General features: G+C 35.5%; 1 protein-coding gene across 1 annotated transcript in view; it reads left to right on the forward strand.

The window, feature by feature from the left end:
• The window catches only part of LOC306755428 (uncharacterized protein), a gene marked incomplete at its 3' end in the record, with an annotated part of 155,255 nt that extends 137,104 nt beyond the window's left edge, over window positions 1–18,151 (forward strand). The window contains exon 2 of the mRNA XM_079239807.1: window positions 17,084–18,151. Coding sequence (XP_079095933.1) covers window positions 17,525–18,151 — 627 coding nt within the window. The 5' untranslated portion in view covers window positions 17,084–17,524. The remainder of the gene's footprint in view (window positions 1–17,083) is intronic.
• Between the last annotated feature and the right edge of the window lie 496 nt (window positions 18,152–18,647).

The raw sequence follows: 18,647 nt of genomic DNA on the forward strand, positions 1-18,647 counted from the left end.
AAATGGTCCCAGTTTACTTCTATGTATTTGAAATTCTCCAAGTTTACTTTTTATGCAGTTAAAATGGTCCCAGTTTCCTTTTTATGCAGTTAACATGGTCCCAGTTCACTTTTTATACAGTTGAAATTGTCTCAGTTTATTTCTATGCAGTTAAAACGGTCCCAGTTTTCTTTTTATGAAGTTAAAATGGTCCCAGTTTACTTCTATGTAGTTAAAATGGTCAAAGTTTACTTTTCATGCAGTTAAAAATGGTCCCAGTTTACTATTTATGCAGTTAGAATTGTCCCAGTTTACTTTTCATGCAGTTGAAATGGTCACAGTTTACTATTTACGCAGTTTAAATGGTCCCAGTGTTCTTTTATGTAGTTAAAATGGTCAAAGTTTACTTTTCATGCAGTTAAAATGGTCCCAGTTTACTTTTCATGCAGTTAACACGGACCCCCGTTTTCTTTTAATGCAGTTAACATGGTCCCAGTTTACTTTTATACAGTTGAAATGGTCCCAGTTCACTTCTATGTAGTTAAAATGGTCAAAGTTTACTTATCATGCAGTTAAAATGGTCCCAGTTCACTTTTTATGTAGTTAAAACGGTCCCAGTTCACTTCTATGTCGTTAAAATGGTCCCAGTTCACTTTTCATTCAGTTAAAATGGTCCCAGTTTCCTTTAATGCAGTTAAAATTTTCCCGGTTTACTACTATGTAGTTAAAATGGTCCCAGTTTACTTCTATGTAGTTAAATTGACCCCAGTTTACTTCTGTGTAGTTACAATGGTACCAATTTACTTCTATGTAGGTAAAATGGTTCCAGTTTACTTTTCATGCATTAAAAACGGTCCCAGTTTACTTTTCATGCAGTGAAAACTGTCCCAGTTTAGTTTCCGTGCAGTTAAAATGGTCCCTGTTTACTTTTAATGAAGTTAAAATGGTCCCAGTTTACTTTTTATACAGTTAATATGGTCCCATGTTTACTTCTGTGCAGTTAATATGGTCCCATGTTTACATGTTAAGCAGTTAAAGTGGTCCCATTTTACTTTTTATTCAGTTAAAATGGTCGCAGTTTACTTCTATGTAGTTAAATTGGCCCCGCTTTACTTCTATGTAGTTAAAATGGTCCCAGTTTACTTCTATGTGGATAAAATGGTCCCAGTTTACTTATATGTCGTTAAAATGGTCCTAGTTTACTTCTATGCCGTTAAAACGGTCCCAGTTTCCTTTTTATGAAGTTAAAATGGTCCCAGTTCACTTCTATGTCGTTAAAATGGTCCCAGTTTCCTTTTCATGCAGTTAAAATGGTCCCAGTTTACTTTTTATGCAGTTAAAATGGTCCCAGTTTACTTTTATGTAGTTAAAATGGTCCCAGTTTACTTCTATATAGTTAAAATGGTCCAATGTTACTTTTTATGCAGTTAAAATGTTCCCAGTTTACTTCTATGTATTTGAAATATTCCCAGTTTACTTCTATGTAGTTTAAATGGTCCCAGTTTACTTCTATGTGGATAAAATGGTCCCAGTTTACTTCTATGTCGTTTAAATGGTCCCAGTTTACTTCTATGTGGATAAAATGGTCCCAGTTTACTTCTATGTCGTTAAAATGGTCCCAGTTTACTTGTATGCCGTTAAAACGGTCCCAGTTTCCTTTTTATGAAGTTAAAATGGTCCCAGTTCACTTCTATGTCGTTAAAATGGTCCCAGTTCACTTTTCATTCAGTTAAAATGGTCCCAGTTTCCTTTAATGCAGTTAAAATTTTCCCAGTTCACTACTATGTAGTTAAAATGGTCCCAGTTTACTTCTATGTAGTTAAATTGACCCCAGTTTACTTCTGTGTAGTTACAATGGTACCAATTTACTGCTATGTAGGTAAAATGGTTCCAGTTTACTTTTCATGCATTAAAAACGGTCCCAGTTTACTTTTCATGCAGTGAAAACGGTCCCAGTTTAGTTTCCATGCAGTTAAAATGGTCCCTGTTTACTTTTAATGAAGTTAAAATGGTCCCAGTTTACTTTTTATACAGTTAATATGGTCCCATGTTTACTTCTCTGCAGTTAATATGGTCCCATGTTTACATGTTAAGCAGTTAAAATGGTCCCATTTTACTTTTTATTCAGTTAAAATGGTCGCAGTTTACTTCTATGTAGTTAAATTGGCCCCGCTTTACTTCTATGTAGTTAAAATGGTCCCAGTTTACTTCTATGTGGATAAAATGGTCCCAGTTTACTTATATGTCGTTAAAATGGTCCTAGTTTACTTCTATGCCGTTAAAACGGTCCCAGTTTCCTTTTTATGAAGTTAAAATGGTCCCAGTTCACTTCTATGTCGTTAAAATGGTCCCAGTTTCCTTTTCATGCAGTTAAAATGGTCCCAGTTTACTTTTTATGCAGTTAAAATGGTCCCAGTTTACTTTTATGTAGTTAAAATGGTCCCAGTTTACTTCTATATAGTTACAATGGTCCAATGTTACTTTTTATGAAGTTAAAATGGTCCCAGTTCACTTCTATGTCGTTACAATGGTCCCAGTTTCCTTTTCATGCAGTTAAAATGGTCCCAGTTTACTTTTTATGCAGTTAAAATGGTCCCAGTTTACTTTTATGTAGTTAAAATGGTCCCAGTTTACTTCTATATAGTTAAAATGGTCCAATGTTACTTTTTATGCAGTTAAAATGTTCCCAGTTTACTTCTATGTATTTGAAATATTCCCAGTTTACTTCTATGTAGTTAAAATGGTCAAAGTTTACTTATCATGCAGTTAAAACTGTTCCAGTTTTCTTTTTACGAAGTTAAAACGGTCCCAGTTTACATGTAGTTAAAATAGTCCCAGTTTACTTTTCATGCAGTTAAAACGGTCCCAGTTTACTTCTATGTAGTTAAAATGGTCCCAATTTACTTCTATGTAGTTAAAATGGTCCAGGTTTACTTTTATGCAGTTAAAATGGTCCCAGTTTACTTTTCATGCAGTTAAAATGGTCCCAGTTTACTTTTTATACAGTTGAAATGGTCCCAGTTTACTTCTATGTAGTTAAAATGGTCCCAGGTTACTTCTATGTAGTTGAAATTTTCCAAGTTTACTTTTTATGCAGTTAAAATGGTCCCAGTTTCCTTTTTATGCAGTTAACATGGTGCCAGTTTACTTTTTATACAGTTGAAATTATCTCAGTTTACTTCTATGCAGTTAAAACGGTCCAAGTTCACTTTTTATTAAGTAAAAATGGTCCCAGTTTCCTTTTTATGAAGTTAAAATGGTCCCAGTTTACTTCTATGTAGTTAAAATGGTCAAAGTTTACTTTTCATGCAGTTAAAAATGGTCCCAGTTTACTATTTATGCAGTTAGAATTGTCCCAGTTTACTTTTCATGCAGTTGAAATGGTCACAGTTTACTATTTACGCAGTTTAAATGGTCCCAGTGTTCTTTTATGTAGTTAAAATGGTCAAAGTTTACTTTTCATGCAGTTACAATGGTCCCAGTTTACTTTTCATGCAGTTAACACGGACCCCCGTTTTCTTTTAATGCAGTTAACATGGTCCCAGTTTACTTTTATACAGTTGAAATGGTCCCAGTTCACTTCTATGTAGTTAAAATGGTCAAAGTTTACTTATCATGCAGTTAAAACGGTCCCAGATTTCTTTTTATGAAGTTAAAATGCTCCCCTTTTTACATCTATGTAGTTAAAATGGTCCCAGTTTTACTTTTTATGTAGTTAAAATGGTCCCAGGTTACTTCTATGTAGTTAAAACGGACCCAAGTTATTTCTATGTAGTTAAAATGGTCAAAGTTTACTTTTTATGCAGTTAACATGGTCCCAGTTTCTTCTTTATACAGTTGAAATGGTCCCAGTTTACCTTTCATTTAGTTAAAATGGTCCCAGTTTACTTTCCATGCAGTTAAAATGGCCCCATGTTTACTTCTGTGCAGTTAATATGGTCCCATGTTTTCATGTTAAGAAGTTAAATTGGTCCCATTTTACTTTTTATTCAGTTAAAATGGTCGCAGTTTACTTTTATGTAGTTAAAATGGTCCCAGTTTACTTCTATGTGGATAAAATGGTCCCTGTTTACTTCTATGCCGTTAAAACGGTCCCAGCTTTCTTTTTATGAAGTTAAAATGGTCCCAGTTTACTTTTCATGCATTAAAAAAGGTCCCAGCTTACTTCTATGTAGTTAAAAGGACCCAGTTTTTTTCAATGTAGTTAAAATGGTCAAAGTTTACTTTTCATGCAGTTAAAATGGTCCCAGTTTACTTTTCATGCAGTTAACATGGTCCCAGTTTACTTTTTATACAGTTGAAATGGTCCCAGTTTATTTCTATGTAGTTAAAATGGTCCCAGTTTACTTCTATGTATTTGAAATTCTCCAAGTTTACTTTTTATGCAGTTAAAATGGTCCCAGTTTCCTTTTTATGCAGTTAACATGGTCCCAGTTCACTTTTTATACAGTTGAAATTGTCTCAGTTTATTTCTATGCAGTTAAAACGGTCCCAGTTTTCTTTTTATGAAGTTAAAATGGTCCCAGTTTACTTCTATGTAGTTAAAATGGTCAAAGTTTACTTTTCATGCAGTTAAAAATGGTCCCAGTTTACTATTTATGCAGTTAGAATTGTCCCAGTTTACTTTTCATGCAGTTGAAATGGTCACAGTTTACTATTTACGCAGTTTAAATGGTCCCAGTGTTCTTTTATGTAGTTAAAATGGTCAAAGTTTACTTTTCATGCAGTTAAAATGGTCCCAGTTTACTTTTCATGCAGTTAACACGGACCCCCGTTTTCTTTTAATGCAGTTAACATGGTCCCAGTTTACTTTTATACAGTTGAAATGGTCCCAGTTCACTTCTATGTAGTTAAAATGGTCAAAGTTTACTTATCATGCAGTTAAAATGGTCCCAGTTCACTTTTTATGTAGTTAAAACGGTCCCAGTTCACTTCTATGTCGTTAAAATGGTCCCAGTTCACTTTTCATTCAGTTAAAATGGTCCCAGTTTCCTTTAATGCAGTTAAAATTTTCCCGGTTTACTACTATGTAGTTAAAATGGTCCCAGTTTACTTCTATGTAGTTAAATTGACCCCAGTTTACTTCTGTGTAGTTACAATGGTACCAATTTACTTCTATGTAGGTAAAATGGTTCCAGTTTACTTTTCATGCATTAAAAACGGTCCCAGTTTACTTTTCATGCAGTGAAAACTGTCCCAGTTTAGTTTCCATGCAGTTAAAATGGTCCCTGTTTACTTTTAATGAAGTTAAAATGGTCCCAGTTTACTTTTTATACAGTTAATATGGTCCCATGTTTACTTCTGTGCAGTTAATATGGTCCCATGTTTACATGTTAAGCAGTTAAAGTGGTCCCATTTTACTTTTTATTCAGTTAAAATGGTCGCAGTTTACTTCTATGTAGTTAAATTGGCCCCGCTTTACTTCTATGTAGTTAAAATGGTCCCAGTTTACTTCTATGTGGATAAAATGGTCCCAGTTTACTTATATGTCGTTAAAATGGTCCCAGTTTACTTCTATGCCGTTAAAACGGTCCCAGTTTCCTTTTTATGAAGTTAAAATGGTCCCAGTTCACTTCTATGTCGTTAAAATGGTCCCAGTTTCCTTTTCATGCAGTTAAAATGGTCCCAGTTTACTTTTTATGCAGTTAAAATGGTCCCAGTTTACTTTTATGTAGTTAAAATGGTCCCAGTTTACTTCTATATAGTTAAAATGGTCCAATGTTACTTTTTATGCAGTTAAAATGTTCCCAGTTTACTTCTATGTATTTGAAATATTCCCAGTTTACTTCTATGTAGTTTAAATGGTCCCAGTTTACTTCTATGTGGATAAAATGGTCCCAGTTTACTTCTATGTCGTTTAAATGGTCCCAGTTTACTTCTATGTGGATAAAATGGTCCCAGTTTACTTCTATGTCGTTAAAATGGTCCCAGTTTCCTTTTTATGAAGTTAAAATGGTCCCAGTTTCCTTTTTATGAAGTTAAAATGGTCCCAGTTCACTTCTATGTCGTTAAAATGGTCCCAGTTCACTTTTCATTCAGTTAAAATGGTCCCAGTTTCCTTTAATGCAGTTAAAATTTTCCCAGTTCACTACTATGTAGTTAAAATGGTCCCAGTTTACTTCTATGTAGTTAAATTGACCCCAGTTTACTTCTGTGTAGTTACAATGGTACCAATTTACTGCTATGTAGGTAAAATGGTTCCAGTTTACTTTTCATGCATTAAAAACGGTCCCAGTTTACTTTTCATGCAGTGAAAACGGTCCCAGTTTAGTTTCCATGCAGTTAAAATGGTCCCTGTTTACTTTTAATGAAGTTAAAATGGTCCCAGTTTACTTTTTATACAGTTAATATGGTCCCATGTTTACTTCTCTGCAGTTAATATGGTCCCATGTTTACATGTTAAGCAGTTAAAATGGTCCCATTTTACTTTTTATTCAGTTAAAATGGTCGCAGTTTACTTCTATGTAGTTAAATTGGCCCCGCTTTACTTCTATGTAGTTAAAATGGTCCCAGTTTACTTCTATGTGGATAAAATGGTCCCAGTTTACTTATATGTCGTTAAAATGGTCCTAGTTTACTTCTATGCCGTTAAAACGGTCCCAGTTTCCTTTTTATGAAGTTAAAATGGTCCCAGTTCACTTCTATGTCGTTAAAATGGTCCCAGTTTCCTTTTCATGCAGTTAAAATGGTCCCAGTTTACTTTTTATGCAGTTAAAATGGTCCCAGTTTACTTTTATGTAGTTAAAATGGTCCCAGTTTACTTCTATATAGTTAAAATGGTCCAATGTTACTTTTTATGAAGTTAAAATGGTCCCAGTTCACTTCTATGTCATTACAATGGTCCCAGTTTCCTTTTCATGCAGTTAAAATGGTCCCAGTTTACTTTTTATGCAGTTAAAATGGTCCCAGTTTACTTTTATGTAGTTAAAATGGTCCCAGTTTACTTCTATATAGTTAAAATGGTCCAATGTTACTTTTTATGCAGTTAAAATGTTCCCAGTTTACTTCTATGTATTTGAAATATTCCCAGTTTACTTCTATGTAGTTAAAATGGTCAAAGTTTACTTATCATGCAGTTAAAACTGTTCCAGTTTTCTTTTTACGAAGTTAAAACGGTCCCAGTTTACATGTAGTTAAAATAGTCCCAGTTTACTTTTCATGCAGTTAAAACGGTCCCAGTTTACTTCTATGTAGTTAAAATGGTCCCAATTTACTTCTATGTAGTTAAAATGGTCCAGGTTTACTTTTATGCAGTTAAAATGGTCCCAGTTTACTTTTCATGCAGTTAAAATTGTCCCAGTTTACTTTTTATACAGTTGAAATGGTCCCAGTTTACTTCTATGTAGTTAAAATGGTCCCAGGTTACTTCTATGTAGTTGAAATTTTCCAAGTTTACTTTTTATGCAGTTAAAATGGTCCCAGTTTCCTTTTTATGCAGTTAACATGGTGCCAGTTTACTTTTTATACAGTTGAAATTATCTCAGTTTACTTCTATGCAGTTAAAACGGTCCAAGTTCACTTTTTATTAAGTAAAAATGGTCCCAGTTTCCTTTTTATGAAGTTAAAATGGTCCCAGTTTACTTCTATGTAGTTAAAATGGTCAAAGTTTACTTTTCATGCTGTTAAAAATGGTCCCAGTTTACTATTTATGCAGTTAGAATTGTCCCAGTTTACTTTTCATGCAGTTGAAATGGTCACAGTTTACTATTTACGCAGTTTAAATGGTCCCAGTGTTCTTTTATGTAGTTAAAATGGTCAAAGTTTACTTTTCATGCAGTTAAAATGGTCCCAGTTTACTTTTCATGCAGTTAACACGGACCCCCGTTTTCTTTTAATGCAGTTAACATGGTCCCAGTTTACTTTTATACAGTTGAAATGGTCCCAGTTCACTTCTATGTAGTTAAAATGGTCAAAGTTTACTTATCATGCAGTTAAAACGGTCCCAGATTTCTTTTTATGAAGTTAAAATGCTCCCCTTTTTACATCTATGTAGTTAAAATGGTCCCAGTTTTACTTTTTATGTAGTTAAAATGGTCCCAGGTTACTTCTATGTAGTTAAAACGGACCCAAGTTATTTCTATGTAGTTAAAATGGTCAAAGTTTACTTTTTATGCAGTTAACATGGTCCCAGTTTCTTCTTTATACAGTTGAAATGGTCCCAGTTTACCTTTCATTTAGTTAAAATGGTCCCAGTTTACTTCTATGTGGATAAAATGGTCCCAGTTTACTTATATGTCGTTAAAATGGTCCTAGTTTACTTCTATGCCGTTAAAACGGTCCCAGTTTCCTTTTTATGAAGTTAAAATGGTCCCAGTTCACTTCTATGTCGTTAAAATGGTCCCAGTTTCCTTTTCATGCAGTTAAAATGGTCCCAGTTTACTTTTTATGCAGTTAAAATGGTCCCAGTTTACTTTTATGTAGTTAAAATGGTCCCAGTTTACTTCTATATAGTTAAAATGGTCCAATGTTACTTTTTATGAAGTTAAAATGGTCCCAGTTCACTTCTATGTCATTACAATGGTCCCAGTTTCCTTTTCATGCAGTTAAAATGGTCCCAGTTTACTTTTTATGCAGTTAAAATGGTCCCAGTTTACTTTTATGTAGTTAAAATGGTCCCAGTTTACTTCTATATAGTTAAAATGGTCCAATGTTACTTTTTATGCAGTTAAAATGTTCCCAGTTTACTTCTATGTATTTGAAATATTCCCAGTTTACTTCTATGTAGTTAAAATGGTCAAAGTTTACTTATCATGCAGTTAAAACTGTTCCAGTTTTCTTTTTACGAAGTTAAAACGGTCCCAGTTTACATGTAGTTAAAATAGTCCCAGTTTACTTTTCATGCAGTTAAAACGGTCCCAGTTTACTTCTATGTAGTTAAAATGGTCCCAATTTACTTCTATGTAGTTAAAATGGTCCAGGTTTACTTTTATGCAGTTAAAATGGTCCCAGTTTACTTTTCATGCAGTTAAAATGGTCCCAGTTTACTTTTTATACAGTTGAAATGGTCCCAGTTTACTTCTATGTAGTTAAAATGGTCCCAGGTTACTTCTATGTAGTTGAAATTTTCCAAGTTTACTTTTTATGCAGTTAAAATGGTCCCAGTTTCCTTTTTATGCAGTTAACATGGTGCCAGTTTACTTTTTATACAGTTGAAATTATCTCAGTTTACTTCTATGCAGTTAAAACGGTCCAAGTTCACTTTTTATTAAGTAAAAATGGTCCCAGTTTCCTTTTTATGAAGTTAAAATGGTCCCAGTTTACTTCTATGTAGTTAAAATGGTCAAAGTTTACTTTTCATGCAGTTAAAAATGGTCCCAGTTTACTATTTATGCAGTTAGAATTGTCCCAGTTTACTTTTCATGCAGTTGAAATGGTCACAGTTTACTATTTACGCAGTTTAAATGGTCCCAGTGTTCTTTTATGTAGTTAAAATGGTCAAAGTTTACTTTTCATGCAGTTACAATGGTCCCAGTTTACTTTTCATGCAGTTAACACGGACCCCCGTTTTCTTTTAATGCAGTTAACATGGTCCCAGTTTACTTTTATACAGTTGAAATGGTCCCAGTTCACTTCTATGTAGTTAAAATGGTCAAAGTTTACTTATCATGCAGTTAAAACGGTCCCAGATTTCTTTTTATGAAGTTAAAATGCTCCCCTTTTTACATCTATGTAGTTAAAATGGTCCCAGTTTTACTTTTTATGTAGTTAAAATGGTCCCAGGTTACTTCTATGTAGTTAAAACGGACCCAAGTTATTTCTATGTAGTTAAAATGGTCAAAGTTTACTTTTTATGCAGTTAACATGGTCCCAGTTTCTTCTTTATACAGTTGAAATGGTCCCAGTTTACCTTTCATTTAGTTAAAATGGTCCCAGTTTACTTCTATGTGGATAAAATGGTCCCAGTTTACTTATATGTCGTTAAAATGGTCCTAGTTTACTTCTATGCCGTTAAAACGGTCCCAGTTTCCTTTTTATGAAGTTAAAATGGTCCCAGTTCACTTCTATGTCGTTAAAATGGTCCCAGTTTCCTTTTCATGCAGTTAAAATGGTCCCAGTTTACTTTTTATGCAGTTAAAATGGTCCCAGTTTACTTTTATGTAGTTAAAATGGTCCCAGTTTACTTCTATATAGTTAAAATGGTCCAATGTTACTTTTTATGAAGTTAAAATGGTCCCAGTTCACTTCTATGTCATTACAATGGTCCCAGTTTCCTTTTCATGCAGTTAAAATGGTCCCAGTTTACTTTTTATGCAGTTAAAATGGTCCCAGTTTACTTTTATGTAGTTAAAATGGTCCCAGTTTACTTCTATATAGTTAAAATGGTCCAATGTTACTTTTTATGCAGTTAAAATGTTCCCAGTTTACTTCTATGTATTTGAAATATTCCCAGTTTACTTCTATGTAGTTAAAATGGTCAAAGTTTACTTATCATGCAGTTAAAACTGTTCCAGTTTTCTTTTTACGAAGTTAAAACGGTCCCAGTTTACATGTAGTTAAAATAGTCCCAGTTTACTTTTCATGCAGTTAAAACGGTCCCAGTTTACTTCTATGTAGTTAAAATGGTCCCAATTTACTTCTATGTAGTTAAAATGGTCCCGGTTTACTTTTATGCAGTTAAAATGGTCCCAGTTTACTTTTCATGCAGTTAAAATGGTCCCAGTTTACTTTTTATACAGTTGAAATGGTCCCAGTTTACTTCTATGTAGTTAAAATGGTCCCAGGTTACTTCTATGTAGTTGAAATTTTCCAAGTTTACTTTTTATGCAGTTAAAATGGTCCCAGTTTCCTTTTTATGCAGTTAACATGGTGCCAGTTTACTTTTTATACAGTTGAAATTATCTCAGTTTACTTCTATGCAGTTAAAACGGTCCAAGTTCACTTTTTATTAAGTAAAAATGGTCCCAGTTTCCTTTTTATGAAGTTAAAATGGTCCCAGTTTACTTCTATGTAGTTAAAATGGTCAAAGTTTACTTTTCATGCAGTTAAAAATGGTCCCAGTTTACTATTTATGCAGTTAGAATTGTCCCAGTTTACTTTTCATGCAGTTGAAATGGTCACAGTTTACTATTTACGCAGTTTAAATGGTCCCAGTGTTCTTTTATGTAGTTAAAATGGTCAAAGTTTACTTTTCATGCAGTTACAATGGTCCCAGTTTACTTTTCATGCAGTTAACACGGACCCCCGTTTTCTTTTAATGCAGTTAACATGGTCCCAGTTTACTTTTATACAGTTGAAATGGTCCCAGTTCACTTCTATGTAGTTAAAATGGTCAAAGTTTACTTATCATGCAGTTAAAACGGTCCCAGATTTCTTTTTATGAAGTTAAAATGCTCCCCTTTTTACATCTATGTAGTTAAAATGGTCCCAGTTTTACTTTTTATGTAGTTAAAATGGTCCCAGGTTACTTCTATGTAGTTAAAACGGACCCAAGTTATTTCTATGTAGTTAAAATGGTCAAAGTTTACTTTTTATGCAGTTAACATGGTCCCAGTTTCTTCTTTATACAGTTGAAATGGTCCCAGTTTACCTTTCATTTAGTTAAAATGGTCCCAGTTTACTTTCCATGCAGTTAAAATGGCCCCATGTTTACTTCTGTGCAGTTAATATGGTCCCATGTTTTCATGTTAAGAAGTTAAATTGGTCCCATTTTACTTTTTATTCAGTTAAAATGGTCGCAGTTTACTTTTATGTAGTTAAAATGGTCCCAGTTTACTTCTATGTGGATAAAATGGTCCCTGTTTACTTCTATGCCGTTAAAACGGTCCCAGCTTTCTTTTTATGAAGTTAAAATGGTCCCAGTTTACTTTTCATGCATTAAAAAAGGTCCCAGCTTACTTCTATGTAGTTAAAAGGACCCAGTTTTTTTCAATGTAGTTAAAATGGTCAAAGTTTACTTTTCATGCAGTTAAAATGGTCCCAGTTCACTTTTCATTCAGTTAAAATGGTCCCAGTTTCCTTTAATGCAGTTAAAATTTTCCCAGTTCACTACTATGTAGTTAAAATGGTCCCAGTTTACTTCTATGTAGTTAAATTGACCCCAGTTTACTTCTGTGTAGTTACAATGGTACCAATTTACTTCTATGTAGGTAAAATGGTTCCAGTTTACTTTTCATGCATTAAAAACGGTCCCAGTTTACTTTTCATGCAGTGAAAACGGTCCCAGTTTAGTTTCCATGCAGTTAAAATGGTCCCTGTTTACTTTTAATGAAGTTAAAATGGTCCCAGTTTACTTTTTATACAGTTAATATGGTCCCATGTTTACTTCTCTGCAGTTAATATGGTCCCATGTTTACATGTTAAGCAGTTAAAATGGTCCCATTTTACTTTTTATTCAGTTAAAATGGTCGCAGTTTACTTCTATGTAGTTAAATTGGCCCCGCTTTACTTCTATGTAGTTAAAATGGTCCCAGTTTACTTCTATGTGGATAAAATGGTCCCAGTTTACTTATATGTCGTTAAAATGGTCCCAGTTTACTTCTATGCCGTTAAAACGGTCCCAGTTTCCTTTTTATGAAGTTAAAATGGTCCCAGTTCACTTCTATGTCGTTAAAATGGTCCCAGTTTCCTTTTCATGCAGTTAAAATGGTCCCAGTTTACTTTTTATGCAGTTAAAATGGTCCCAGTTTACTTTTATGTAGTTAAAATGGTCCCAGTTTACTTCTATATAGTTAAAATGGTCCAATGTTACTTTTTATGAAGTTAAAATGGTCCCAGTTCACTTCTATGTCATTACAATGGTCCCAGTTTCCTTTTCATGCAGTTAAAATGGTCCCAGTTTACTTTTTATGCAGTTAAAATGGTCCCAGTTTACTTTTATGTAGTTAAAATGGTCCCAGTTTACTTCTATATAGTTAAAATGGTCCAATGTTACTTTTTATGCAGTTAAAATGTTCCCAGTTTACTTCTATGTATTTGAAATATTCCCAGTTTACTTCTATGTAGTTAAAATGGTCAAAGTTTACTTATCATGCAGTTAAAACTGTTCCAGTTTTCTTTTTACGAAGTTAAAACGGTCCCAGTTTACATGTAGTTAAAATAGTCCCAGTTTACTTTTCATGCAGTTAAAACGGTCCCAGTTTACTTCTATGTAGTTAAAATGGTCCCAATTTACTTCTATGTAGTTAAAATGGTCCAGGTTTACTTTTATGCAGTTAAAATGGTCCCAGTTTACTTTTCATGCAGTTAAAATGGTCCCAGTTTACTTTTTATACAGTTGAAATGGTCCCAGTTTACTTCTATGTAGTTAAAATGGTCCCAGGTTACTTCTATGTAGTTGAAATTTTCCAAGTTTACTTTTTATGCAGTTAAAATGGTCCCAGTTTCCTTTTTATGCAGTTAACATGGTGCCAGTTTACTTTTTATACAGTTGAAATTATCTCAGTTTACTTCTATGCAGTTAAAACGGTCCAAGTTCACTTTTTATTAAGTAAAAATGGTCCCAGTTTCCTTTTTATGAAGTTAAAATGGTCCCAGTTTACTTCTATGTAGTTAAAATGGTCAAAGTTTACTTTTCATGCAGTTAAAAATGGTCCCAGTTTACTATTTATGCAGTTAGAATTGTCCCAGTTTACTTTTCATGCAGTTGAAATGGTCACAGTTTACTATTTACGCAGTTTAAATGGTCCCAGTGTTCTTTTATGTAGTTAAAATGGTCAAAGTTTACTTTTCATGCAGTTACAATGGTCCCAGTTTACTTTTCATGCAGTTAACACGGACCCCCGTTTTCTTTTAATGCAGTTAACATGGTCCCAGTTTACTTTTATACAGTTGAAATGGTCCCAGTTCACTTCTATGTAGTTAAAATGGTCAAAGTTTACTTATCATGCAGTTAAAACGGTCCCAGATTTCTTTTTATGAAGTTAAAATGCTCCCCTTTTTACATCTATGTAGTTAAAATGGTCCCAGTTTTACTTTTTATGTAGTTAAAATGGTCCCAGGTTACTTCTATGTAGTTAAAACGGACCCAAGTTATTTCTATGTAGTTAAAATGGTCAAAGTTTACTTTTTATGCAGTTAACATGGTCCCAGTTTCTTCTTTATACAGTTGAAATGGTCCCAGTTTACCTTTCATTTAGTTAAAATGGTCCCAGTTTACTTCTATGTGGATAAAATGGTCCCAGTTTACTTATATGTCGTTAAAATGGTCCTAGTTTACTTCTATGCCGTTAAAACGGTCCCAGTTTCCTTTTTATGAAGTTAAAATGGTCCCAGTTCACTTCTATGTCGTTAAAATGGTCCCAGTTTCCTTTTCATGCAGTTAAAATGGTCCCAGTTTACTTTTTATGCAGTTAAAATGGTCCCAGTTTACTTTTATGTAGTTAAAATGGTCCCAGTTTACTTCTATATAGTTAAAATGGTCCAATGTTACTTTTTATGAAGTTAAAATGGTCCCAGTTCACTTCTATGTCATTACAATGGTCCCAGTTTCCTTTTCATGCAGTTAAAATGGTCCCAGTTTACTTTTTATGCAGTTAAAATGGTCCCAGTTTACTTTTATGTAGTTAAAATGGTCCCAGTTTACTTCTATATAGTTAAAATGGTCCAATGTTACTTTTTCTGCATTTAAAATGTTCCCAGTTTACTTCTATGTATTTGAAATATTCCCAGTTTACTTCTATGTAGTTAAAATGGTCAAAGTTTACTTATCATGCAGTTAAAACTGTTCCAGTTTTCTTTTTACGAAGTTAAAACGGTCCCAGTTTACATGTAGTTAAAATAGTCCCAGTTTACTTTTCATGCAGTTAAAACGGTCCCAGTTTACTTCTATGTAGTTAAAATGGTCCCAATTTACTTCTATGTAGTTAAAATGGTCCAGGTTTACTTTTATGCAGTTAAAATGGTCCCAGTTTACTTTTCATGCAGTTAAAATGGTCCCAGTTTACTTTTTATACAGTTGAAATGGTCCCAGTTTACTTCTATGTAGTTAAAATGGTCCCAGGTTACTTCTATGTAGTTGAAATTTTCCAAGTTTACTTTTTATGCAGTTAAAATGGTCCCAGTTTCCTTTTTATGCAGTTAACATGGTGCCAGTTTACTTTTTATACAGTTGAAATTATCTCAGTTTACTTCTATGCAGTTAAAACGGTCCAAGTTCACTTTTTATTAAGTAAAAATGGTCCCAGTTTCCTTTTTATGAAGTTAAAATGGTCCCAGTTTACTTCTATGTAGTTAAAATGGTCAAAGTTTACTTTTCATGCAGTTAAAAATGGTCCCAGTTTACTATTTATGCAGTTAGAATTGTCCCAGTTTACTTTTCATGCAGTTGAAATGGTCACAGTTTACTATTTACGCAGTTTAAATGGTCCCAGTGTTCTTTTATGTAGTTAAAATGGTCAAAGTTTACTTTTCATGCAGTTACAATGGTCCCAGTTTACTTTTCATGCAGTTAACACGGACCCCCGTTTTCTTTTAATGCAGTTAACATGGTCCCAGTTTACTTTTATACAGTTGAAATGGTCCCAGTTCACTTCTATGTAGTTAAAATGGTCAAAGTTTACTTATCATGCAGTTAAAACGGTCCCAGATTTCTTTTTATGAAGTTAAAATGCTCCCCTTTTTACATCTATGTAGTTAAAATGGTCCCAGTTTTACTTTTTATGTAGTTAAAATGGTCCCAGGTTACTTCTATGTAGTTAAAACGGACCCAAGTTATTTCTATGTAGTTAAAATGGTCAAAGTTTACTTTTTATGCAGTTAACATGGTCCCAGTTTCTTCTTTATACAGTTGAAATGGTCCCAGTTTACCTTTCATTTAGTTAAAATGGTCCCAGTTTACTTTCCATGCAGTTAAAATGGCCCCATGTTTACTTCTGTGCAGTTAATATGGTCCCATGTTTTCATGTTAAGAAGTTAAATTGGTCCCATTTTACTTTTTATTCAGTTAAAATGGTCGCAGTTTACTTTTATGTAGTTAAAATGGTCCCAGTTTACTTCTATGTGGATAAAATGGTCCCTGTTTACTTCTATGCCGTTAAAACGGTCCCAGCTTTCTTTTTATGAAGTTAAAATGGTCCCAGTTTACTTTTCATGCATTAAAAAAGGTCCCAGCTTACTTCTATGTAGTTAAAAGGACCCAGTTTTTTTCAATGTAGTTAAAATGGTCAAAGTTTACTTTTCATGCAGTTAAAATGGTCCCAGTTTACTTTTCATGCAGTTAACATGGTCCCAGTTTACTTTTTATACAGTTGAAATGGTCCCAGTTTATTTCTATGTAGTTAAAATGGTCCCAGTTTACTTCTATGTATTTGAAATTCTCCAAGTTTACTTTTTATGCAGTTAAAATGGTCCCAGTTTCCTTTTTATGCAGTTAACATGGTCCCAGTTCACTTTTTATACAGTTGAAATTGTCTCAGTTTATTTCTATGCAGTTAAAACGGTCCCAGTTTTCTTTTTATGAAGTTAAAATGGTCCCAGTTTACTTCTATGTAGTTAAAATGGTCCCAGTTTACATGTAGTTAAAATAGTCCCATTTTACTTTTTATGCAGTTAAAATGGTCCCAGTTTACTTTTATGTAGTTAAAATTTTCCAAGTTTAGCCCACAGGTCAGGAAACGTTCCAGTCCATAATGTTTATTATGCCTGCCCCCTCTAGTGGTTGGATGGGGAGCTTTCAGCAGACCGATGTGGACGTAGTGAATCTGCTGAGGATGATGCTCTTCCTCTGTCTGCTCCTCTTCCTCCATGTAGAAACATGTGACAGTATCATGAACATGTTTCCAGGACTTCCTGGATAAAGACCGCGTCATGCTGGTCTCTCCACCCCGACCGGTCCAGGCTGATGGCCGTCCTCCCTGCCGGAGGGGGTTCCTTCCCATCGTGCAGCTCAGGATGGAGGACTAGATCCAAGTCCGGATGCAATCAGTTGTTTTCTCTTAACTAGACTATTGATTATTAATTGGCTCAGGTTGGTTGTCTGTAAAGTCCTGAGATGATGTTGTGAAGTGGCGCTCAGCAGAACCGAACCAGGTTCGCTGCTATTGCTGCCACTTTGCTAAAATGAGTTTCGTCATCACTTTTTAGTTGCATTGATATGATTTATAAGCATCTTTAAATGTCACCATTCGCTCTCCAAGCCTTCCTTTTCACAGATTGTTATTATCTACAGGGTCATTGTAGGACTCTGTGGCTTCATCTGGACATGGACCTGGGAATGGATCAGGCCCTGGATCTGGATCTGGATCTGGACATGGACCTAGATGTGGACATGGACCTGGTCTTGGACCTGGATCTGGACCTGGATCAGGACCTTGACATGAATCTGGGCCTAGACCTGGATTTGGACCTGGACCTGGACATGGATTAGGACCTGGACCTGGACCTGAAAATGGACATGGACATGGATTGGGACATAGATCTGGATCTGGATCTGGACATGGACCTGGACACGGATCTGGATCTGGACCTGGACATGAACCTGGATCTGGACATGGACCTGGAAATGGACCTAGATGTGGACCTGGATCGGGACCTTGACATGAATCTGGGCCTAGACCTGGATTTGGACCTGGACCTGGACATGGATTAGGACCTGGACCTGGACCTGGACATGGACCTGAAAATGAACATGGACATGGATCTGGATCTGGATCTGGACATGGACCTGGACTCGGATCTGGATCTGGACCTGGACATGGACCTCGATCTGGACATGGACCTGGATCTGGACAGGGACCTAGATCTGGATATGGACATAGATCTGGATCTGGACAGGGACCTAGATCTGGATATGGACATAGATCTGGATCTGGACAGGGACCTAGATCTGGATATGGACATAGATCTGGACATGGACCTGGATCTGGACATGGACCTAGATCTGAATCTGGACCTGGATCTGGACATGGACCTTGACCTGAATCTGGACCTGGACATGGACCTTGACCTGGACCTAGACCTGGATCGGGACCTGGACCTGGACATAGACCTGAAACTGAACATGGATCAGGATCAGGACCTGGACCTGGACCTGGACCTGGACCTGGACATGAATCGCGACCTTAATCTGGATATGGACCTGGACATGGACCTGGACACGGATCTGGATCTGGACCTGGACCTGGATCTGGATCTGGACCTGAACATGGACCTGGACATGAACCTGGACCTGGACCTGGACATAGACCTGGAACTGAACATGGATCAGGATCAGGATCTGGACCTGGACATGGACTAGGACCTGGACATGGACCTGTATCGGGACCAGGACATGGACCTGGATCGGGACCTGAATCTGGATTTGTATCTGGACCTGGATCTTGACCTGGACCTGGACTTTGATCTAGACCTGGACCGGGACCTGGATCTTGACCTGGACTTGGAGCTAGACCTAGACCTGGACCTAGACCTAGACCTGGATCTGGACCTAGACATGGACATGGACATGGACATGGACCTAGACCTGGATCTGGACCTAGACATGGACCTAGACCTGGATCTGGACCTAGACCTGGACCAGCTGGATCTACCAGACTTGGCTACTCAGCCCAGATCTGGAGCAGCCTCCAGTTTGGAAACGGTTCCTTCCAGCATGGTCTGGTTTCTTTACTCATGATCTGATCAGACCTCCATGAAGCACCTGGGATGAAACTGGAGCACAGTTCTGTCACGTCGCTGTCCAGTTCCACTCCACCCCATTCCTGCTGGGTTTACTGGGACACACAGATGTTTTT

This window comes from Telmatherina bonti, assembly GCF_933228915.1.
Source record: "Telmatherina bonti genome assembly, chromosome: 4".
Classification (NCBI taxonomy): Eukaryota; Metazoa; Chordata; class Actinopteri; order Atheriniformes; family Telmatherinidae; genus Telmatherina; species Telmatherina bonti.